Genomic DNA, 25,000 nt, shown 5'->3' with positions numbered 1-25,000 from the left:
CGTATTGAGATCCACATACTTCCAGTATAACGGATCAATTTACGAACAATTAGAAGGAGCAGCCATGGGAGGCCCGGTCTCCGCTGTTATTGCTAACCTATACATGGAGAGTTTCGAACAACAGGCAATAACTACCTCGGCCTACAAACCTAGGATCTGGAAACGCTACGTTGACGACACTTTCACCATCCTGGATCGCGAGAACGTTGATAGCTTCTTACAGCATCTGAACAACCAGCAGCCTTCCATTCGCTTCACCATGGAGACAGAGAACGACTACAAACTCGCTTTCCTTGACACCGCAGTTTCAAGAGAACCGGACGGCCGCCTCACCACCAGCGTGTACAGGAAGCCTACGCACACTGATCAGTACTTAGCGTATGATTCCCACCACCCGCAATCAGTAAAACGCGGTATTGTCAATTGTCAAGTGCCTCTACGAGCGCGCCAAACGTCTCGTAACAAAACCCTCTGTTATCTCCAAGGAGAAGAAACACCTGTCTCTGTTCTTGTCTCTAATGGTTACCCTCTTTCTTTCTTGCAGAAAATCCCCAAGACCAGGCCCCAGTTGTTTAAAAGGTGCATAACGCTATCTACCGGATAAATCACTATCCATTGGTTAGCGCAATTGGTTTTGCTAGTGTTTATCCACTGGATAGTGATTTATCCGGCGGATAGCGCTATCCATCATTTGAACAACTGGGGCCAGGAAACCAAGTAGCAGTGCTGAGCCCACAATCGAGTTCAAGTCTACTGCGTTTTTACCCTATGTCAAAGGCCTATCCGAACAACTTCTCCGCTGCCTACAGCAACAGAGCATACGCGCTGTTTTCAAGTCGGAGACTACATTAAGATCACATCTAGTACGACAGAAAGACGCCGTCGAGCCGACTAAATAAGATGGCGTGGTTTACAGGATTCCCTGTGAATGCGGTTAAGTCTAGAGAAGACTGGAAGACCTATGCAAGATAGAATCAAAGAACATGAGCGAGACATCCGACTTGCCCGTACCCAGACCTCCGCCGTTTCAGAACACGCTAACAACACCGGACACAACCCGCTTTGGAACGAAGTAAAGTTCATTGATCGTGATCCACACTGGTACACACGCAGGGTCAAAGAGACTTCACCCTAACAACATCAACAGGGATAGTGGAATAGAAATTCCGGAAGCATGGATGCCCACGATCAAGAAACACAGCAACAGGAGAACCGTACGACAGCGGACCGGCGAAGGAACAACACACCGAAACAGCGAGGATCGAAATGCACCAATCACAGCTGCTGAAAACCAACAAATCACAGCGGAGCATCCTCCTTAAAAGGTGACGCGTAACCAGTCGACCTCATCGCCTAATGAAGACTAGCAGTATGCAGTGGAAACGTCGCGATCTACATCACAAGTGACCACATCGTGAGACAAACGAGAATACTTTATTATTAATAAATCCTTAGTTGGACGTGGCTTAAAGCTTAATCGAAGTTTAGACGAGGGCTTCATAGACCACCTATAAACTTGGTTGAATATGCATTATCAAAAGGAAGACGAGGCGAAGCGCTCGGCGTTCACGACTGAATTGTGGTTTAGAAAGTCGCGCTATTGTTTTCCTACAAGTGTCACATATTACATATTCAAATTTATCAAATTCATCTGCATCATCATCAGTCATATCCACAGATAAAACGAGAAGGACAAGTTTTAGCGAGAATAGGTAAAAAGGAAAAGAAGGAGTCGTCGTTGAATATGGTGCTCAAGGCTTTCTTTCAAATACTAATAAAATAAATTACTTGTTCTTTCTTAAAACGAAATCGCCGCGAAAAATTACCATCCCAAAATTCTTCACGGGGGGCTCAAACGGTCTCTTAGATGTCGAATTTGTCTTCCACGCTGACGTTTAGCTGCCTGTAGTGTGCGAACTCGTTCATGACTCAAAAAAGTACAAGTCCACAGATAAACGAGGTCTAAACCTGCCTGTAACCTGGTTTAAGATGCCATTTAACAACTATTCGCACCGTGGCGAGGGGAATATCGGTGAATAAAAAAAGGGACGAAGTCGAGGTTTTCATTCACCGATATTCACCGAGCCAATAAAGAGTCAATAAAGAGGCGTCATGCTATTGGTTGTTTTCCCAGACAATGCAAAACACAAATGTATAATCTTGATCACCTGATTCGTCCTAGATGACGCACCTTAATTGTACTCAGTACTAGGGGATTTTTTAGAGAATATAAACAACTTTGCAAAGCACAATTCTTCCAGGTACACCAATGATACTTACGCGCGGTGGTAAGTTTGGAGAATCATCCTCCTTTACAGGCCTACAAAGAGAAATTATGTAAGTACAACTACTGTCATCAACCATTAACTACAACTACTAAAAGATTGACGAACTCCTAAGTCTTTGTCATACAGACGCTAGAGTAACCAAGCTTCTACGACAGTAAGAAGACGAACAGGAAGTTGAGAGTTATCTAGACTTTATCCCGGATATTAAAAGCTCGCCGAAGTACATGTATCAAGCCACCCGTTTCTACCGCTTGGTGACACCTACACTTAAGCCACCAACAAATTATGGGAGAAGCGAACGAGAGAATGAGAAAAAGTGAAAACCAAATAACTGGAAAACGCGATCGAAAATACAGCACTGTGACAGTTTGCGTTACGTATTTTTTTTCATATTTTACTTAGCGATAAATGAAAATAGGTGCTTTAGTACCAGCAAGTTGGTAGTAAAGTGGTAAACTGACCTTGCGAGGGGCTTATCTGCCGGTTTGTAAACCGGAATTGGAGGAGGTGGTTCTGTTTCTCCGTTTTTCCTCACATTTGCCAAATTGCCATACACTGCTAGGTTGGGCTAAAAAGTCGAAACAGAAAAAAAAAGATAATCAGTTAATTCAAAGCAAATGTTTGAGAAACAGTTTTGTGTAAACTATCGATCATAGACGATAAAAACAACAAACGAGCTGGCTTACGTTGTCACTGTTCAGTCTTGCAGTCTCTGTGCTGATATAATGCTGAATGGCTTTGTAAATGAACTCATACTGCGCCTGGGAAGCAAAAAAAAAGACAAAACTGAAAGAACAACTTAGTTATTAACTTCCTCTGTAAATGGCTTACAATTCACACTTTCGACGTATTAAAATTCAGTCCCAAACAAAAGGCATCATCTCGAGGCTCTGGGGAGCAAACTCACACAAATCCTTATATTTATTCCCCAGAGCCTCGAGATGATGTCTTTTGTTTAGAACTGAATTTTAATACATCGAAATTGGTCTATTTTTGCACCACATTCCTTCCCAGTCAAAAGCAAAAGTATGACCTGAATACACTACTTTTCCCGTGTTAAGAGTGGAGAGTCGGCCTCACTGCGATTGCCTCATTTAATTTCGCTAGCCCCCAGTAGCAACTGGGTGAAGTAATAACTCTGGCTATTTCGGAGCGTGTTAGTTCACGTTGCAGAAAATAATCTCTTGCTCCTCCAACATGTCCGCTGTTTTACCTTCTTCCCTAACAATGCCTCCTTTACGAAACTTCAGTAACTCAAATTAAAGATGCATTTTTACAGAAGGCTTTCGATTTGCTTTACTATAGTGTCAATCAGTTAGAAAAACGTTGGAAGCCACTAGTGACGACTCCCCGCGGGTTTTGTGTGGGCTGCCTCGATTCCTGATTGGTTTATTTGAGTTTATGCGTCTTCTAAATCAAACTGACAGTTAAGAAACAGTTAAGATTTCAGGAAAAAATACAATAGCTGACTAACCTCTGTTTGCACCATACCAGATCTCTGAGCTCTCACATTCTGAATGCTTTTGGAAATATCAATTTCACAATCCAGACCTGTATTTGAAAAACAAAACCTATTCGTTTAAACGTATTTTCAACCGTTGGAAAGAAGACTAATAATTCTATAAATGTGATAGAAAGAACAAGCAAGAATATATGACAGACAGACATCCAAAAGAGTTTCTAAGAAAAAGAATCATCACAGTTTCATATTAGGCAGCTTAGGCATGCGACGATTTTGAGAGGCGGACGGCAACCGGAAGATAATATTTCGCATGCGTGAGCACTGCAATATGATTGGTTCCCGGAGCGGGCGGAATTTTCTCATCATGTCCGCTCACGGCGGGCGGAATCCTAGCCTTGGTTGTGTGAGCTTGTGTGATGACCTTAAATTTCCATTTTTTTTTAACACCGAATCCGTTTACATACAGAAGTTACTTTTTATTAGACAAGAGGTTTGGAGATTCAAATAAGAGCATTTCTCTTTGAAACGTTCAGTTTTTAAGTCGCTTTAATACTATATTCGCTATCAAGCGCGGTGCGGTCTTGAAAAAGGTCCCCTCGGCCTGCGGCCTCAGGCAGCATTTTCAAGACCTCGGTCACAGTTTTTCATCATTGGAAGACTTAAGGTATGGTGGATGATCCCAGGAAAAAGGAAGATTAGGAGGTTTAGTGGTTATCAATAAATGGCATGGAAAATAGATCGGAAGAAGATCACAAGTTATCTCAAAGAACGTACGGACTTAAAAGACATCAAGAAGGCTAAGGTAGACCCGATTTCTGCGAAGTAGATCAAGAAACTGAAGTCGGACAAGTTGATATAGTTGATGGACTTGACGAACCTATCGAACTTTCGATGACAATGGGAGAAGATGACACCGGTTTGGTATTCTAAACGGTAAGATATCCTTTCCCTGAAAACTGAAGAACTAAAGGCTAAGCTAGATAAATGGGGACGCAAGAAGAGTGGAAATAAGTGTACTTTGTTGGAACGTTTGCGCGCCGCCATGATATCTGAACATATCTCCCAAACGTTTGAAAATGACCACAAACACTCACAAGTTAAGAATAAATTTATCAAGACGAACTCGCATATCAAAGATCAAGAAATATACTCATTTATAGAAACCAGAGTGAGAGAGAGGTATGCCATCATAAAATCGAAGCTGAAATTAACGGCAAGTTCGTCCTATGAAAATAAGACCGTTTCGTCACTCCAGAAAGAAACTGAGACCCTCAAACAAAGGTTGTAAGAGTTAGAATCTCGCCATAAAAGCATGAAATAAGTTCAAAGCTTTTATCCTTATCGATGAAAACAAAAGCTTGATGACAGCAATTAGGCAAACTGTATTGAAAGCGGACGACGTGAGATGTTCTCGGCCCAATGAGCGTCCAGATAAGAAAGAATGGCAAGTCGCACCCTGCAAGCAGAGCCTTTCTTTTGCTTCCTCGATTTTGGCGTTCTCGAGAAAGGCTCTGCATGAATCGAGTAAGATCTTTATTGAATATGCGCTGCATGTTGCCAGGATACAGTCTCGAACCCAAGCCTAATTTGCCAGATCTCGCCGCCATCTTGGTTTTTCATGGTACAGCGGGCTCAATTATAACCATCGGTTTTGTCACTAAACGGACGCTCGCACTGGAATAAACGGTTTGACGAGAGAAAACAAGATTGACTAGTCCAGAAGCTCGGGCTGCGGCGGCTTCAAAGAGTTGACGCGATTCGGGCAGAGCCTACTTTTCTCCTCCTCAGTAAAGAAAAAGACAAAAGGAGGCTCTGCTCGCAGGGTGGGCAAGTCGTTGGCGCTAAGAAGGAAAGGGGAAAGAACCAAAACAAAGGAAAGCAAAGAAAGACGACCCAATGCTAATGACGAAAATTCTATGTCAGAAAAAGTACAGAACACCCTATTGATTGGTGACTCTATAATAAAAATTATTCACGGTACGCAGCTAGGGAAAGCTGTTGGCCATCGGGTAGTGGTAAAGTTGTTCTCTGGTGCCACCACAAAAGCCATGAAGGATTATCTTAAACCTAACTTGGAGTTTTCGCCAGATCAAGTCATTTTGCACGTCGGGACTTAAGACCTCAAGCAGAAGGAAATGAAAATTAAAGAAAGCTATTGTATGCCGACATGTTTGTGTGCCTAATACTGAGATCTTCTGAGAGAAGCTAGATTTCAGGGAACGTCCTTCCTCAAAGTCACTGATTTTTCGTTCACAATATTTACATGCGAAGTGGTTACAAGGAACAAAGCACCAAACTGATATGCCTGCTGAGACCTCCTGCCTTCGCCCTAAACAGGTCTAAAACTGCAAAAGAGAATGTGAACATATTGAGGATGCAACGTTACCTTGCTCTTTGATCATGTTGACAAGGGTATCTATAACAATGAATGTACCCGTGCGGCCAATTCCAGCACTGCAAAAAAGAAAGTCATCGAATAAGTGAATTGAACAATGAAACTGGAAAGAATAAAAAACAGTCTCTACATGGGGAAACGTTACTGTTTGCAAGCGTACAAATCGGTTTTCTATTTTGGTACTAGTCAACAACAAGAGGTATGTGCAGAGTGAATCATCTTCTCCAGCACATCACAAGTGCGTGCATTGTTTAGTCTTCCAGCAGGCCATTAGGAGGCTCGAAAGATATTTTTTTTCTCACAAAAACAACCAAATTCTGCACTTCGATAGAGTTACGGTCGTCATATCAAGACGATATTTGGCCAGGGTAAGTAGATCATAGAGTTTTCATATCACATTTGCTTCCAAAATACCGTTACCATGGCAACGAAATAATGCATTCCTTTGAGACTTAAAATCGACACATTTCATCATTACTGGGTTGCTATATGGCAATCCAGTCAGAAAACGAGTTAAATTTATTTGTTTTCTCTTTCACTTTTTTTTCCTTGTCGGGAAAAGTCTTTCCTGTCACTCCCCTGCTAGGCAGTGTCTGCGCGTAGAGTCTTCTGCGCGTACTTTTGGTAGGTTTCAGGAGGTAGTAGAATGCGTAGATTTATCTGGTGGACACAGTAGAATATTTAAAGTGCACCTAAATCCAAATATTTTTTGTTCCTAACGTAAATCTCCCCATCCAAAGCAAACATATGCCAGCATTGTTACGCAGAATTTCGCTTTTTCTGTGCCATGCAAGCCACGTAAACTTGGCAGAACTAGCAGTAATTTGGACCCACGACCGTGATGTGAGAGGAATGGGTCTATTCTCGATTTTACGTCACAAACTGCTTTGCATTCCTGTTTTCAAAGAAATTTTGCATTGCAAAGCAGTTTGTGACGTAAAATCGAGAATAGACCCATGCCTTTCACATCATGTTCGTGGGTCCAAATTACTGCTAGTTTTGATAACTTTGCGCTTATTGCCCGGCAGATAAAAAAGCGTAATTTGAGGTAAGAATCGTCAAACAAGTTTACTTTCCGTGGAGAGATCAATATTGTACACTAAAAATATTTGGGTTTAGGTGCACTTTAATTAACCTGCAATTGCGTCGAAGTCATTGTAACGCGAATGCCGTTTTGGTGGATCTTTAAACAAAATATACCCTTATGGAGCTCAAGAATGGAGCGTCGATTGGATAAACAAGACAGGTGGTGAAAAATAGACATCTGGAATCTTGAAAGCGACGAGTTGGACTTCGACAACAATTGCATCTTTCGCCGTCGGATATGTGAGCCGTACTTCCAATATTTTACTAACTGTGATGTTATGTACATCACTGAAACCAAATGGAAAATCATCTGGTAACTTTTTCTGAATGGATATCAAACTCAGAGCCTTAAGTAAGGAATAGAACACCTTGACTGGATATGTGATATGTTATTTATTCGTCTGCAACTCTGCACAGTCTTCAGGTAAAAATCAATTGGAAATTTGACTAATTCTCGTTGCTCAAAAATTATTTGAAAAAAAAGCTAGTTGTCCATTTTTTGCTTCACTATTCAAGGAAAGAGTTCACTGGTGGGAAATTTATAGTTGCGGAATGTCCTGTCCCATTTTGAGTTCCTTTAGTTTTTTAATCTTTGGTAATAATTATAAATGCAGAGTTGAGTACAAATAAATACAAATAGCCAGACAACAGAGATCACAGATACACTTAAGGTGTTCGATGCCTTCTCTGTATTTGTTGAACCCATAAGTTACCAAAGAGTTTTTCATTTGGTTTCCGTGTTGAACGTAACACCGCACTTGATAAAATGTTATAAATACAGCTCACTTTGATTACGGCTCAAACCAGCGCAGTTCTGTTTATTGTATGTTCAAGCTACAATCCTGGACAAAATTGTGGAGTCATTTCCTATTCATCTCTCCACATGAAAACCCCTTTCATTCCTTTCAATGCCATAAATCTGCCATTTAGGAACCCCCCTTCTATGGTGGCCCTCAACTGTCACACCAAAACCAAATCACTCACAGCAAATTCAAATCACTCACAACAAATTCAAATCACTCATAGCAATTACAAATCACTCACAGCAAATTACAAATTAACAGGCTGGGCGTCTTCAGTAACCTCCAGCCAGCCAGCAAGCCATCTAAGATTATTATTCAACACATTGTGACTATGTCCAAATATGGTCATAGCGCGTTCAATATTGTCGTGCGTCTTTAACAGATATCCTGCGATATACGTAATTTTGTGTGTCGCGGTGAAAAATGGTAGTTTTTCCCGCTTTTTTTCCAATAAACGAAGAAAATATAATATAACAATTATCCTGCTCAATCTTTCGGAATATCGCCTGATTTTAGCCAACTCGGCCTACGGCCTCGTCAGCTAAGTATCAGGCGATATTCCGCGCAATTTCGAAGGATAATTTTTAAATAGTTGTCACACATGAAGGCACTACCTGCGAAAAATTAAGGTGGTTTACTACAGTTTTCCTAAGAAAAAGATCAAGATTTTGAAATATGTGAAATAAAAGCAACAGGATGTCTCTTCTGAAGTGTTAAGTCACTGCAATTGATATAAAATGTACTTTTACGTAACAAATAAATGCAAATCAGGGGAAAATGCTAAATAAAGTGCTTGTAGACAATTGTTTGTGCAAGGGTCAGCTAAACAAAGTGGAAGCACCGGAACTTGGGAGATCTAACCTCCAAAATGTCGTAGATTAAAAACAAAATAATAATGCAAGGCTGGTTGTACGGCTGTGAGGATATCAATGTTTTTGATTTACTAATATTTCGTCAGGCACAGTATGACCGTAAGAAATTGAGACCTAAACTCAACTCTGTGTTCAAGGTTGATGACCAGGAAATTTCTGACCCAGTGGAGATTGCAAATCGATTTTGTTACTGAACGCAACTATCGCATGACGTTACTTAAGGTGTGGAAAATCTGTGATTCGAGTGAGAGGTCTGTGAGCAGTGCGATTCGAGCGAGAGTACAGTTGTAACGAGGGAAACCAAACTTGGAAAATAATAAACAGTAAATTGTCGGAACCTAGCGGACTCGTTGGTCTCATTTCCAACACAATAAAGTCCGTGAGCATGTGGAACTACAGGCCAGGGGAGACCGATTTAAATGACCATTCAACAGTATGTGCAAAATTTTCGTAGTTTTCGTGAATAGAAGATGTATGTTTATATTCCTTCTACAAAAGAATTAGAGCAAAAGTGAGCAAAATCAGCAGAAACGTTTTTTTAATTCTGGTCTTTTCATTCATGAACTGACGTGATCGGCGCGCTCAATTGAAGACCCTTTAGTTGCTTCTGAATAAAATTAAGTCCACTAATTATTTTTTTAATTTAATTTTCATTGGAACAGAAAGCAAGAGACAAAAGATTACAAAGGTATTTTAATGGACGATCAGGACAAAATAAAGAATGGCATCCTTTGGTCTATGTTGTGAAATCAATGTACTCACGACGAGAATCCTAACCCTCGGCTATGCGACAACATCCGCACCTTGCGTACAGTAAGAGCAAACCATTTTCATGGCATCACTATGTATGGGTTACTGACCAAGCGTGAGGTCAAGATGGCTGGATATTGGCCAAGTTCTTTTTTTGCATGTTTATGGACCGAGACAAAGTCAAGGTTCGTAAACACGCAAAAAAGGACGATTCCAACATCCAGCCATCTTGACCGAACAAGCTTGGTCAATAAAGGATTTATTATATGGGGAAAAAAACACCAAAAAATGACCAAGCGAGAAAGCCTGAGTGGGCAAGAATAGCTCCATCTTTCCAGCTCGGGTAGCCAATCACAGCGCGGGATTTGGTTCATCTTGCCCGCTTGCAGAGCTAGTCATATAATTAAGGGCTCTATTACCTGCAATGCACTATAATTGGCCCAGCTGAAGGGATGGACTGTTGTCTCGTATTGACTTCGTGAAGAATGTTTAACACAGGACTTGGATCCTTAGGAACACCATGATCAGGCCAGCCAATGTAATGAAATTGATAAATTGTCCGAGGGATTGGCTAACAAAGAACAAAAAAACAAACATATTACAGGTACATGTAAGCTTATGTGACTTATTAGCATACAACTGAGACTGTGTTTAATTAATAAACTTGGGGATTATGACAAAGCTGCTTCCTTTTTATAAATAATAAGGTGAAAAAAACAAAAGGCCAAAACAATTTTAATTTCCGCCACATTTCCAGGCTTGCGTTGAGTCATGATGGGTTGATGATCGACAGGTGCAAAGGTCTTAAGACAACCTCTACATTTAATTGGTCTTAGCACAGGGATAGCTCTGTGCAAAGGTCCTGAAACAAGATGCATGCAAAATGCATTGTGAAGTACAGGTACAAAATTTTTTGAGTTTGGATAATTTGTCAATTTGCTGTGGGTGATCTTCTGCAGTAGCTAAAATATGGCAAAAGTATGGTTAATTATGGGGGTAGCAAAAGGCATGGGTCTGTTCTGCACTGTTTTGCATTGGCCTCCTCAAAGGACTTTTCCATGGTAAAAAGGTTTGTAAACGAAAACATGGAATAGGCCCATGGCTCTCACTAACTAGACAGAATGATCGCTCCTGCATAAAATGGAGAAGTAATGGGGCTTCTAGAAACAAACACACAGTCACCCAGACCAAAAACTTAACTTAAATACAGCTGTGGTAGCCCATGCAACAACTTTTTCAACCTTTTTTCATGTCTATCTACCTTTTGTGTTCACAGACATCCAAAGGTTAAACTAAAAAAATGAAAAAGTTACACTCACATTGGTGTCAGATGTCAGTTCAAACTCCCGTAGAGTATAATCACTGTACTCAAACTCTTGCAGGTATCTGATGTGGAAAGAGTTGACTTCCTTTGTGGTATCTGGATCAGGCCAATAACGTGTGCACTTGTTCTGTGAAAGAAACAGCCATAACATGTATCATTGAAATAGCTTTGCCAGTATGGTATATCCTATGAGTTATTTAATTGAAATAACTCATCTAACTCGTTTGGGTAAGAGATTCCTAAGATTGACTGTTGGCATTTCAACAACCTGAATGGAAGTCGTCCTCAAAGTCACTTAACTAAGAAGATGAATTTTCCTACTTGGACATGAAGACGGAAACATTACTAGCCCTTCCAAAAACTCATCAACTGTTGTAAATTTCAGCAGATTTCCTTTACCATACATTTGCCTGAATTTTGTAAAACGCTGTGTGACCTTGAATAAAGAACTGAGTGAAACAAAACTGGAATAATGTGCTTAAGTAGCTTTATTACCCCATTTTTCTAAAGATAAAATGCCGTTATTTGTATTAGCAACACTTACCCTTCCCCTCTCCACTTCTTTTGTTGTCATGACAATGATTCGGCTGTTCTCCTGAAAAACCATATTCCAGAAATCTTCAACAGTGCTTGGAAGGCATCCTTGAGCAGCTATGTATCGCTTGGCAGATTCTTCACAGTCACTTGGCTGTGGGACAGTAACACATTTTATAGTTGAACCCTACAAGTACTATATGGCCCTTGTTTTGATACAGACATTTTTGCATGAAAATTTGAGCAAGGTTAGAGTTTTTATTACTCTGACTGCAAGGCCAAGAGTTATGGATTCCCCTCAAAGTTTCACATAGATTTCATTGTTTAATTCCTTTTGATGATGATCATGATGATGATGATTATTATTACTATTATTACCTCTCTGAAAGTACAGCCTGTTTGTTTAAAAGTTACTTTTCACTGATAAATTTGAAAGACCAAGACTTATATAAATATTAATAACCCTGGTTTCTCTGACAGTACTGTAATTTACAGTTCATTTTTTCCTGTGAAATTATTCTTGCCCAAGTGCTAACATACATTGAAAAGGATATAAAGATGTCACCTTACAGTACAGCCCTCAAATTCACTTAGTAAGCGGTATCAACTGATTATATTTTTGAAGTTATCTTTTCCAATATTTCAAAGTTAGTTATGCAAGCCAATTCCTTGCACTAGCATGCTTTGAGTTCACCTTTGAAATGATGGCAGATACACAAAACAAGGGATGGGAGGAGGTAGGCCTGTACCATCAAGTAACATCAAGGATTAATATATAGATTTAGTCAAGCATAAAAGCAGAGCATGTGGGTCATTTATTCTTACTGGCCTTACTTACTTAAACGACCAATTTACAGGATAAAACAATTTTGATTTTTTTTTGTTTAGCCTTGACAAAAAGCAATCAAATTAAAAACAAAACAACATAAAACAATCTAAAGCAAGTTTTTTCTGTCATAGGTCGGCCAGGCATCGTGGATCCTTATCTCATTCAAAATTTAAAATCTTAAGATATGCCAAAGCAGGGTCAGGAAGTGGGGGGGGGGGGTCTGGATCTCGAAGCACGGGTTAATTTTCCCTACATTCACAAATCACGTAACGTTCTTTTGGGAATTCACATATCACGTAGTTGGATAGAGAATTGATCTTGAGTCTATATATGATTAAACAGCTTTTTTGTGATGACTTTACTTCTGCACATGACTACAGGAAAAGAGATAGTCTCGGGGGGCGGGGGGGGGATTTAGTGGGGGACCGAGAGCTTCTGTAGTTTTTTCCTTGTTAACCAACCGACTTTCAAGTGGTACAGTGCATCAGGTGCTTTTACTTTAGGTAATGATTAGTTCAGTTTTGAACAGAGTTTTTCCTATTTCAAATACATTATGCCTTGACAGATATACATCACATATGAAAAATTGAATATATAATGCATATCAAATATGAAAAATTATGATAAAAAGCTCACTGCCATGAAAGAAGAACGCTTAAATGCACTGTTGTTGCTCTTTGTTCACAAGGACATATCCTTGGATTTTGATGCAGTTATTGACAACTATGTGAAACGTAACTCCCTGCAGTGAAGGGATTTGTCATCTTTGTTAGTAGCTTGTGTGAATTCAATGCGATCACTCCGTGAATAGTTTGCTCACCACTGCAATATCATTTCCTGGCATCATTTTAAAAACCTCAAATTTTGCCTTCTAAAGCCTTAAGTTTTGGTCACAAATGCTCCCAGAATGCTGTAAGGAGCATCTTGATTAACATGAATTTTCGGATAAACTTGAGCTTATCATATGGTCAGTGGACACCTTGACACCTTGACAGCTGTCAATTGACCATAACAAGGATGTCCAATATCAAAAATGTACCCTGTAAACAGCCGCCATGTTGAGCGTATTATTATTATTATTTTAATTATTAAATTAACATTAGGATATTATTAAATTAATGGGCAAAGCCATGTTTATGCACCCACAAGCAACACCGCTAGCCTTATTATCATAAGAAAACAGGGTTTTCCTTATCAGGCGGTAACCGGTAAAATTTACCACTTGTAAGAGCACTTATTACCGCCTGCAAACGCTCAGAAGTCACTTATCCTTTGCAGAATGTCCAACATTAACCAATTATTTTACCGGTTTGAAAAGGTGCCATAACTGTTGCGCTGAAAACTAGGGAGAACCCTGAGAAAAGCGACTCTTGGGTTCTTATGATTATGGTGCTCCACTTGGGCCAGAGCTCCATTATTATTTTACTTACCCCAACAAAATTTGCATTGACGTAGTCTGATCCAATCACATTTGGGTCTCTGTCATGTAAAATCACTCGACTATGATCAACTGTGTGAATAAAAACCAATTTTGTCCCCATTAGTGATGTAGGAATTTAACAGACCTATATTTAAACCTACAAATGTAGGTTTATTGGTGTTCAAACCACACAAATTATGAGCCTAAGTTTAAGTTTATAAGGGAATAAAGGATACTTAAAATCTTTATTGAGTGGAAAAAAAATGTTAACACCTTTACCTTCCTGTGGAATCTTCATGTAAATGGCCACTTCTTATAAATAATTATTTGCCAGACACAAACTTTGTCTGCTTCACAGTTGGGCAAAGGACAAAATGGGTCCAGAATGAGATATGTATATACATGATTGTATAGTTTGTCTACATTTATAAGGAATCTTTTGTATGCACATGTGCTACACTGTACACATAACTGATCCATGATAAGTTCTGTCCAGAGGGATAAATGCACTGAAGTTTGTCCTTTTTGTAAAAGATAAACTTCTATAATATTCATCTGAACCTACATGTATCATGTATCAAATTCATCCAAATGACATCACAATAACATCAAGAAAACTCCTTCCATCAAGTAAGTGGTGGCACATGGTGCATAATTTGAATTATGGCATTCCATTGATTTTTGTACTTCGTGCAATTTAGTTAAAAACAAATAAAAAACACAATCCCGAAGAAGTCAGTCAGTCTTCTCTCACATTTCTCTGATGAAGGTAGCTCTTTACAAAGAATGAAGTAAACAGTGGAATAAACAAAAAAACAAATGCCAGGTAAATTCTCACAAGGTAGGATGTTCTTGTATCTGTTCTTTGCCTTGTTTTCAGGTCTCTCTCCCTCCTTCCTGCTGTAAAGATGTTTGCATTCTTGTTTCTGAAGAACCTGAGGTTACAGAAAGAATTAAAAAAAGAGAACTTTGTAAAAAATTTCCAAAAGAAAAATCAACTGTAACAACTTTGAAAAGGCTGTTATCTAATTGGCAAATAATTCCTTTAAACAACACAGTATGTTATTTACCTTATATAAATTATACATATGCCAGGAAAGAATCAATTTGGCCCATATGGAAAATTAATTTTTATTATAACAGTCAGGGAGTATTACATATAACAGAGACATACAAAAACACTGAGCCAATAGGCAGGTACAAAAGTCGGCATGGATCAACTCGGACCAACTTGGATCATTAATTTTTAAATTGAAAGTTTTAACCATTTGAAGGTTAAAATACATGTACCTCTCAAAACTGAGCCAAATCAATTGCAAGTGATCCTTGCTAAGTTTCAGTGGCAGGCGCGGTGGCCTCATGGTTGGTGCTCTCAACTCTGGATTGAGTGGTCTGGGTTCAAGTCCTGGCCAGGGACATTGCGTTGTGTTCTTGGGCAAGACACTTTACTCTCATGATGCCTCTCTCCACCCAGGTGTATAAATGGGTACCGGCAAATTTAATGCTGGGGGTAACCCTGCAATAGACTAGAATCCCATCCAGGGGGGAGTGGAAATACTACCAGGCGCTTCATACTACAGTAGGCAGATATAGGCCCTGGCCTGATGGGCCTTCTAGGCTCGTAGCAGACTTTACCTTGCTAAGTTTCTGCATGCTACAGAGCAAGTCACCATTTTGTTTTGTAGTTCCTCTCAGACAGTTGCAAGATTTTGTTACTTTAAAACAATATCATACTAAAGAAGGGTGCTCTACAGCAGCATTCCGTGGTGGAAAGCATCTTTTGAAAGCAACTTAACTTAAATAATTGCGATTATTCTGTTAGTCAGGAACTGCAAAAAGTCCATCCTTATATAATGCTGGTATAAATCAATACAAATTCCATATGGGCATCTAAACAAGCGATTTTCCTTGATAGTAGAAAACATGCAGAAACTAACTTTCATAAGAAGATACATGTATTCAGATCAGTTTCTTCCCCTCTAAAATTCATGTGAATTACATGGATTGATAACGTTACAAAAATGTAAAAATAGACAATGTATGTGGTGTCTACTAAATCAATCAAATCAAAATAATTGATGGAAAACTTATTCACTTAGTAATGATTATGTGGGAAACAGCAAATTCTCATGACATCTCGCCAATAATTGCAGGAAAAGACACTCAGGAGAAAATCTCTGCCCGAGAGAAACTGGCACTACAAAACAAAATGGTGACTTAGCAAAGTACACTTGATTTTGCCCAATTTTGAGAGGTATTTTAAACTGCAAATGGTTAAAAGTTTCAATTTCACCTAATTATTGTCTTGCTTTAATGATCCGAGTCGATCCAACTTGATTCGAGTTGATCCATTTCGACTTTTGAACCTGCCTCTGAACCAACAGACATTCTCGTTTTACTGTTTTATTGTGAGAAGCTGCATGACCCACCTCTTCGACTTTCCCCTTTTCTCAGACAAAGAAGGCAGAAATATGCATGGCAACCATGCTGTATTTCTTACAAGACAAAATCTTCAGGGGTTTGCATTATGAGGATAAACTTTACAGTGTATCTAAAAACTGAGAGGCTTTGTTTACATTTTGGATATGTCAAAGAAACCTCAAAGAAAATGTATAAAATAATTATTTGTAGTTGTAACTGTTGGTATTAATTTTTCAATCAATATTCAAACTATATAATTATTAAGGATGCACATGTATCATCATTTTCATATTCATTTTTGTTAATGAAGTGTGGGGTGAATTCCAACCTCAAATTCTTCGTAGAAGCCTGCTTTTCCAGAGACACCGCTGTTTTCTTTCTGCAGGACTTTGACTCTGTCTTCAATTGCTGCAGCATTGATCCTTGTAGCATTGAATGGCTGAAAAACAGCAGTGATGACATGACTTTAGTTACTTTTAGCTTACTCAAAATCAAATACACAGGATTCCATTGAAATAATCCAAAGAAAATGTACAACACCAGTTAACCAAGAGTGAAACTTCATGTAACATATTTTATTCTGTCTAGTGCAAGACAATTCGCCTATATTAAGTATAGAGTTCCCGTTGTCTAAAGCCAGATGATTTTACTTGCCAAGGGGGAACCTCCCACAGGCAAATGCATTACATTCATACCTCAAGATGACATACTAAGTTCCAGTTGCAGTGGGAGGCATGCTTCTACGTAACCAACTCAGTATACACCCAGACCTACACTAGACAAATTTTGAATTGGTCTCATTAGCCACAAATGAGACAGTTCCTTTACTGGTCACCACTTGGACAACAGTCAACTATCATGCATCACCCATGTGTGATACTGACTGACACAGGGAATGACTACTGAATAAGTTTCTTTCAAATTCCAATTTATTGAGCTTAAAGGTACTGGAAATCCCCTCATAAATGTGTTCTTCAAATACCAAGTACTGTCTCTTGGCCATAATTCCGATCACTTTAAGTCTCTTCACAGGACAATAATTCACTTAAAATCATGACCTTGGCTACAAATTTAAAGACTTACCGTTCTGAGCTGCACAACTGTGCCAGATTTTTCCACCATGGGGTTTTTCTTGTAATGTTCCACCAGGTCTGTCAAGTCTTCAAACTTTTCTCCTCCACCTACGTCATATTTTCCATCATTGTGATGACGGATCATCACATGGGTGATTTTGTCTTCCAATCTAAATGAGGCAGTTGAAGAAACCTTATCAGTGCCTGGTGATTGCATATTACCCTAAAAATTTGTGCACTAAAAGTACATGTATAAGCTGCATCTTTTGCTGAAATATTGGGCTCAAAATCCTGGATGCTGCTTATACACTGTATATGAGACCACTGCTTTCAGAGGGAGTAGACTGGCTGGTATGGGCCGGGTCACAATGCTAAAAACCTTCAGTAAATAAAGATTAAACATAAAATTATTTTTTGACTGATTCAACACTGATCTCTCCACCATGTGGGAGAAAATACCACGCTATTTGGGAGAACTCATGAGGCAAATGGTCGACTGTTTTGTTGGCCTTCATTACTTGCATGGCGTGTTGGTCCATGGGCTTGTCGCTTAGCGACACATTTTTCTCCAATCAATGGCTTCCATAAGTCTTCATAAAAATGATGTAAATGCACAGATAATGTCCATGTTGTTTATTGATTGCAGACTTCCTTCTGAAAACGGCTGCATGGTTACTAAGCAAACGTTTTGTGTTGTTCCCTGCGCTTTATTTTCCCTCAAATTTTGTACTTTTTATGTCAACTTTGGGCTTTAACAATTTTATGAAGACAAGTGTTGTCAGTCCCAACAATTAGAAAAATAAATTAAAGATAAGCTTTCAAAAGGTATTTTCAGAGCTGATCAACTTCTTAAGGTCACTGCAAATACACACCATTAGATTTCCACAAGTTTATCACGAACTGCAGTGAACAAACAAACAACTTTTTGTCAGAGTGCTTCTTTTAAGTTTTTATTTTTTCCCAAAATCATGCTTGGAATGTGGAGGTGCAGCTGGTCTACTTGTGTGCATTTGGATTTTTTCCAACAGTCTCACAATTCAATTTGGACTTTAATGAATTGACTTAAAGCCACATGATTTCTTCCCTCAGTTATTACAATGGCCCAAAGATGATTGTATTATTTCTGTCTTGCAAATCAACTTTGGCCTCGACCAAACGAGGAAGAACTGTCTGAGATGAATAGAGTCGGATCAGGTGTATTGACTCAAAAAATGGTGATGATCATGGTTATACATACTTTCAATTTAATCACTCAACATTATTTCTCACACCAACCTCACAGTGAGAACAAAGTCCCCTGGTTTACTTTGGCTTTCACGAACAAGAAAACTTCCATTCTTTCCTTTGTCAAGAATCATAGTTTCTGCCTCTTTACCGGACATGTGACCATGAAACCACCTGACAAAAAAAATATGCATGCAATTCATAAAGAAACAAATAGAAACAAAAGTTACAGCTCACACTGCAACCCAGTTGACAAACAGACATACACTGTAATTATATAGTTTGATGCTATGCTGTACTCTAGTTTGAAGAAATTTGAATGTACACGTAGCTTAAAAAGTTACAATTCAAGTGCGAAGCACACAGGCCATACATGTATATCAACGGGAAAAAAGCAAGGTCTTTAAATAATTACCTTTCTAAGCTACGTTCCAATTTCTTCAAACCAGAGGGAATAGCAGTAAAAATACACTTGAACAACTGGAAAGTACTGCACTACAAATACATTGTTCAGAGTTTAGGCATTTTACAAATTTAATGCTTTGTTCATAAGGACTGGAGTTCTTGAAGACTACATGTAACTCATATTGGAGGATTTCAAGAGAGGTAGTACCAACCTTTCAGTTGTAGGATCTGTGGAATTCAGAGGATATTTCATCTCGATGATCTGGCCATTCTTTTCTTTCAGTTGTCCATGGTTTTCTGTATAAAACTGGATCAGCTCTGACAAAGTGGCAAACTTCTCTCCTCCATATAAGTCATAAAAATCTCCAACATTTTGAATTTTAATGTGTGTAACTTCGCCATCTCTCCTGTGCATTTAAAGATAAAAAATACAGTACATTTAAAGTTGTGCTACAGAGGTATCTGTTCCTACTATCTATTTCCTGTGCGGAAATACTCCCTCAATTAAACATTTTTCCTTTTAGTTCAAAACCTTTAGTACTCTAACTTGGTTTAGAATAAAAAAAGTAGGCAACAATCGATTGCTGGAAGACACGTGGAGCTCAAACACATTATTTCCAAGGCAATAAAACATTACATTAGGGAGGAAATACTAAATAAACGACGGAGAGGGAAAAAGAAAAAAACAAACAACAAAAAACAAAAAAACTGAACTTGAAATCCTGAAATTTAGGCTTCAAGCCCTGCTCTAAGTAGTTAATGGATAATGTTCTGGGTAATTCCTGTTTGCACGTAAACAAAAGTTACTGGTCTGTAAGTTTGAAAAGACTTGTTTGTTTGTTTAATAGTGTTTAATTAGTCCTGAAAAGTTCCCAACTGAGTGGCTTCATATGGTATAGCATTTCACTGGCATACATGGGGTTGTTGGTTCAAATCTCACTGAAGCCATTTGAGGGTCTATGAGGGACAATAATATTGCTTAAATTGTCCAGATATGTGCAAGGATCTCTTCAGCTTCGTCTGAACCTGCACTTCAAATATATGTTGTAGTTCAATTTTCACCTCTGGTTTAATTTTTTTTTTTTTGGAACCAGAACAGAATTCTTGAACCAGTGCAGAATTTTTTAAACTGGTTTATTCTTATCAACTGCCTAAAAAGCAAATGGTCACTGCGAACTTTCAATAAGCACGAAATTTTGCTCGAAAATTTGCATGGCCATTGCGAAAGTTACGCAAATTTTTGCTTTGACTGAAACACTAGGCATTTCGAAAATTCAACGACGTTTGTACGAAAATTCGTTTCACCCGAAATTTTGTTATATTTCACCAAAAAGTAGCAAAAAGTGGCGAAAAGTGCAAAATTTGTTTGCATTCTTTTTGCACAGTACTGTAAAAAACAGGGGCTTGGTTTTTTGGGGTTCTCAAAAAGAACATCATATTCCTTTCTTCTGTTCTACTTCTCCTACCCCTCCCTGATCATTACAGCTGCATCTCTATCCTACCCCACCGTTCTTTCACAGATCTATCCCCCCTTACCTTCCAAGGTAGGCCCCTCCTTAATTAAATACCCCTTATACCCTCTCCCTTTACAACACCCCTCACAGACTTGAACTTGAACTCCATTTCTCTGGATCTGTTGCCCACTCTCTTATCCACTTGAAGATTTTCCATGATAATTTATAATTAAATATTTTATTTAGTCATCCCAGGCCACTCTTGGTCCAAACTGAGCTGATCTGAGCCGAAACAAGAAACAAAATGGGAACATCCGATGTAACTCAAAAGAAATGGGCTTACAGCAACCGCAAACTCTTCACAGGAAACAACAAGAAAGGAGTTTCAAAACAGAAAGTGTTTCAAATCTTGTCCCTAATACACAGTCAAATTTCTCACAGAGGAGACACAAGTATGAAAAAGTGGCTTGAAGAAATTATGCAGAAATCAGCCAGAAAGTTAACACACTCATCAAAATGTGCTTCTTCCATGCCTAGAAAATGCCCATCAATCAATCACAGCTCCAACATTCCTCTCTTTGATACATGTAGAGATCGACAGAATGGTAAAAGGTAACGGATTGTATCCCAACAGCACTTGCTTTTACAAAAAAAAAAAAACTGATATTGAAAAACCATCCTGCTCGAGTAGTGACCAAGATCAGAAATCAGATCACTTATTTCTCCTCCAAGATTACCTTTGTGCAGTGCTGCTAATGCTACTTTTGATTATTTACATCAGCTTGTAAACAGGCCATCAATTTTTGCAAAAATGAGCAATTTCATTTCAAAATAAATTGATATTTTTTTAATATCGTAACAGTACAAAATAATAATAACATTGTAACACTATTGTAACATGGTTACTTTCCGGTAGTTGAATACTGCTCTTGTTAATTGCAATTTAATATTTCTAAATCTTGTAACAGACAACTTATATTGCCAAATGAATCATTCAGTACAATGATAATGACTCACTGAATAAACCGCGGACCGGAGATGCAGCTGTGTTCATGGTAGAGCCCAGCCCCACAGTCGGTGTTGACTCAAGAGGAAATACTTGCAAAGTTCCCATCAATTTTCAGCAGTGGAGTGGGCCAGCTGTCGAGAGAATGCATGCCTCCTAATGCTCAACCCGTCCAACATGCACCTCGCCACATTGCAGTAGCGCTGAGACCTAAGCTTAGAGAAACACTCAGGGACCTTGTAGGACAAGACGTAATAGCACCCGTAACAACACCAATGCCATGGATAAGCTCCGTGGCAGTGGTACCCAAAAAGAATGGCAAGCTTCGAGACTGTTTAGACCCGCAGGACCTGAACAATGCCATCTAGAGGGAAAATTATCCTCTACCGATGATCGAGGAAATTACGACCCGACTGCATGGTGCCAAAGCATTCACCCCACTGGATGTGCGCAACGGGTTCTGGCATGTCAAGCTTGAGGACGAGTCGTCCTACTTAACGTTTCACACTCCCTTCAGCAGATACCCATGGAGATGGATGCCATTTGGTATATCCTCAGCACCACAAGTTTTCCAGCGGAAGATGCATGAGTTTGCGGAAGGCTTGACTGGCATCGAAGTCGTCGCTGATGACTTTCTGTATGCTGTGTACGCTCAGATCGAGACAGAGCTCCTGGCAATTGTGTTTGCCTGTGATCGTTTTCACACCTACGTCTATGGTCACAAGGATGTCAACATTGAAACGGACCACAAACCGCTTGAGTCGATCTTCACGAAACCACTGGCAAGTGCCCCAAAGCACCTACAGAGGATGTTGCTCCATCTTCAACAATACAACCTTACAGTCAAGTACAAGAAAGGAAAGGACCTTCACCTGGTAGACAAACTTAGGAGAGCATATCTCCAGGAGATGAATGCCAGTGACCTTACCAGAGAACTGGAGGACATACAAGTAGATCAGCCATGAGGGCTACCAGTGCGCAAGGAAACCTGGTTGAAGCTAAAGACTGCTGCTGCTGGCTATCCAGTTCAACAAGTACTCAGATCTGTAATACTACCAAGTTGGCCAGGAAGGAAAGAGAATGCCCCCAAAAGCATACGGCCCTACTTCAACATGAGGGATGAACTAACCATCCAAGATGAGTTAGTCTTCAAAGGCCAGCAGTTGATTGTTCCTTGAGCTCTCGGGAAAGAATTGATGGAAAAGATCCACTCTTCTCACATCAGAATTGAGGGCTGTGTGAGAAGAGCATGGGAGACTTTCTTTTGGCCCCGCATGGCATCTGAAGGAATATATATCCAAATGTGAAGTTTGTCTGACACACCGCAATGGCCAAGGCAATGGAGCCAATCCCACAACACGAGTTTGCTGCACGACCATGGGCAAAGGCCCAAGTAAACACTATTACGTCACATGCAGTGATCAAGGAGCTAAAAGTTATACATGTATTTGAAGATTTGGCATTCCTGACACGCTGAATACGGATAACAGACGGCAGTTTGCATCAACAGAATTCAGTGTGTTTGCAAAGACTTGGATGTTTAAACACAAGACATCATCAAGCTGAAAATGTGGTCCAAACAGTACAGAGGTTGTTTGCCAAGTGCAAATTGTCGGGAGGGTCTGAGTTCCAGGCGCTCCTGGATTGGTGCAATTCCCTCACAGCAGGCATTGGGTCAAGCCCTGCACAATGCCTTTTTGGACGTCGCTGCAAGGCTCTATTACCTGTTGCTGGAAGTCTACTGCAGCCAAGCTACCCTACTGAAGAGGATACCCAGAAGATAATAGGAACGAAGCAACGCCAGCAATACTACTACAACAGGCAGAGCAAGCCATTGGAGCCGATAGCTAAAGGAGACTCAGTGTGCCTGAAGCTACCAGGTCAAGACACCTGGAGCCCTGGGATTTGTACCGAACAACAGGGTCCAAGAAGCAAAACAGACAAGTTACATGCAATACAAGAACCAAGACGATGACACATGCATGCCTGGAATTAATATCAACAGGGTCGCACAAAACAAAAATTTAACATACATGTACTGTACTTTGCCGAATGTTGGATTCTCTGTCATTTCGCTCATGATAAGCGAACTAATGCTTGAAATTCGCTTGGAAAGCATGCAACAAACTGAACTTTGGCTGAAATATTTTATTATCACAGGAGGCAGATCGAAAGTGTTGCCGATTGTCTCGCCTAAAAAACAGCTCAGATCATGTCATGCAACACATGGGAATTCAAAACTTAACTCCTCAAGCTGGTTCACAAAATGAAATCATTCAACTACAAAAATCCGAAAATAACAGTTTACCTTGAAATTTAAGAAACTCACACATTTCTCTGTTGTGAGAAATGGAAATGTTCAATTTCCTTGTGAAATATGCCGCTCGCACATTTTTCCTGGTGTTCGTAATTGGCATAAATATTTGATTTTTCTTTCTGCATCCAATTGAACCCTTTGTTCCATATTCTATGCATCCAAAATGAAAACAAGTGCCTCCCAGGATGCAATGACGCACTCTGGATACATCTCTGCCACCGACCTGGCACAAGACTACATATTGACATGATAGGTCGATCACTCTTGAAGGACTCATGTTTTACCAACATTAGCACTTGATATAATTACCATGGTGATTTTTTTTGTCTTTTGATTAATATTGACATTGTTTACATTGGTGACCCTGATTTAAATACATAATTTACTATAAAAGAAGGAAGATGTGACAAGTTGCGTGACACCTAGTCACATGCAGTTGTAGCTTGCCCTCGCTCCAGTGTTGTGCTTTTCTAAATCACATGATGCTCGTACCAAATAATAGAGTTCTCGTACCGAACGTCTTACAGTTTTATGAGGTCTTTAATGTGAAAAATTAAAGTTCCCACAGGAAATTCACTGTTTAAAGAAATAAAAACATAGCATTCCTGCTGAACTGTATAATAATAATAACAGTCAAACCTGAATTAAATGGACACCCCTGGGACCCTCACTAGTATCCACTTAAGACAGGGTGTCTCCCTTTGAACTTGTGTCGAATGGGTCATGTTATTCTTTGCTATTAAACGATCTTGAAAGGATCAAATACCATTCCTGTGATTGTACCATAACTCTGGAATACTGTTTGCTATTAACCATTTTTATGTGATTATTCACTCTATTTAAGAAATAGAAAACATGTACTGTGTTTCTATTGAGTTATAGAAACACGAGTGAAAGTTTGGGAGAACGAGAAATGCTGTGGCAACACGAGCCACAGGCGAGTGTTTCCACAGCTTTTTCAAGTTCTCCCAACCTTTCAAGAGTGTTTCTATAACTCGATAGAAACACAGAGTACATGTTTTCTATTTCTTTTAGAAAACAACACGACGAGAAAAAGGAAAGCAGCTTGTTAACTTTAATTATCAAAATGTAAATTCTCTTTGCTCGCGCCATCACTACGTCAACAGCTCGCGCTAGTTCTGTGTCTCCATCGAGTTATAGAAACACGATTTTTAACCAATCAGCGTGCATATTTTCTTAGGACTGTTTTCTAATAGAAGCAATTTTAAAAGTATGCAGTAACTGTCTTGTTAGACAGGTACGGACACATACTGTGTTTTACTAATTTGATCACCCTTTGTTGCTCAGACTGCCAACAGTACTGTTTGTTAATTGTC

At 39.4% G+C, this 25,000-nt stretch overlaps 2 protein-coding genes across 2 annotated transcripts in view; one reads left to right on the top strand and one right to left on the bottom strand.

Moving 5' to 3' along the window:
* LOC138052154 (uncharacterized) overlaps nucleotides 1-1,787 on the top strand; it is an 8,526-nt gene extending 6,739 nt beyond the window's left edge. The window contains exon 2 of the mRNA XM_068898529.1: nucleotides 1-1,787. This exon is cut by the window's left edge and continues 690 nt beyond it. Coding sequence (XP_068754630.1) covers nucleotides 1-604 — 604 coding nt within the window. The 3' untranslated portion in view covers nucleotides 605-1,787.
* Nucleotides 1-25,000, bottom strand: part of LOC138052153 (tyrosine-protein phosphatase non-receptor type 11-like) — a 32,579-nt gene that overhangs the window by 4,791 nt on the left and 2,788 nt on the right. The window contains exons 3-16 of the mRNA XM_068898527.1: nucleotides 19,099-19,293; nucleotides 18,533-18,655; nucleotides 17,268-17,427; nucleotides 16,513-16,623; nucleotides 14,602-14,698; nucleotides 13,774-13,853; nucleotides 11,525-11,668; nucleotides 10,976-11,107; nucleotides 10,076-10,227; nucleotides 6,137-6,204; nucleotides 3,763-3,839; nucleotides 2,975-3,049; nucleotides 2,750-2,856; nucleotides 2,281-2,320 (exon numbers count right to left, since the gene is read on the bottom strand). Of these exons, the coding sequence (XP_068754628.1) occupies nucleotides 2,281-2,320; nucleotides 2,750-2,856; nucleotides 2,975-3,049; nucleotides 3,763-3,839; nucleotides 6,137-6,204; nucleotides 10,076-10,227; nucleotides 10,976-11,107; nucleotides 11,525-11,668; nucleotides 13,774-13,853; nucleotides 14,602-14,698; nucleotides 16,513-16,623; nucleotides 17,268-17,427; nucleotides 18,533-18,655; nucleotides 19,099-19,293 (1,561 nt within the window). The remainder of the gene's footprint in view (nucleotides 1-2,280; nucleotides 2,321-2,749; nucleotides 2,857-2,974; nucleotides 3,050-3,762; nucleotides 3,840-6,136; nucleotides 6,205-10,075; nucleotides 10,228-10,975; nucleotides 11,108-11,524; nucleotides 11,669-13,773; nucleotides 13,854-14,601; nucleotides 14,699-16,512; nucleotides 16,624-17,267; nucleotides 17,428-18,532; nucleotides 18,656-19,098; nucleotides 19,294-25,000) is intronic.

This window comes from Montipora capricornis, chromosome 6 (genome assembly GCF_036669925.1).
Source record: "Montipora capricornis isolate CH-2021 chromosome 6, ASM3666992v2, whole genome shotgun sequence".
Lineage (NCBI taxonomy): Eukaryota > Metazoa > Cnidaria > Anthozoa > Scleractinia > Acroporidae > Montipora > Montipora capricornis.
This window is presented reverse-complemented; position numbering and strand designations above follow the sequence as displayed.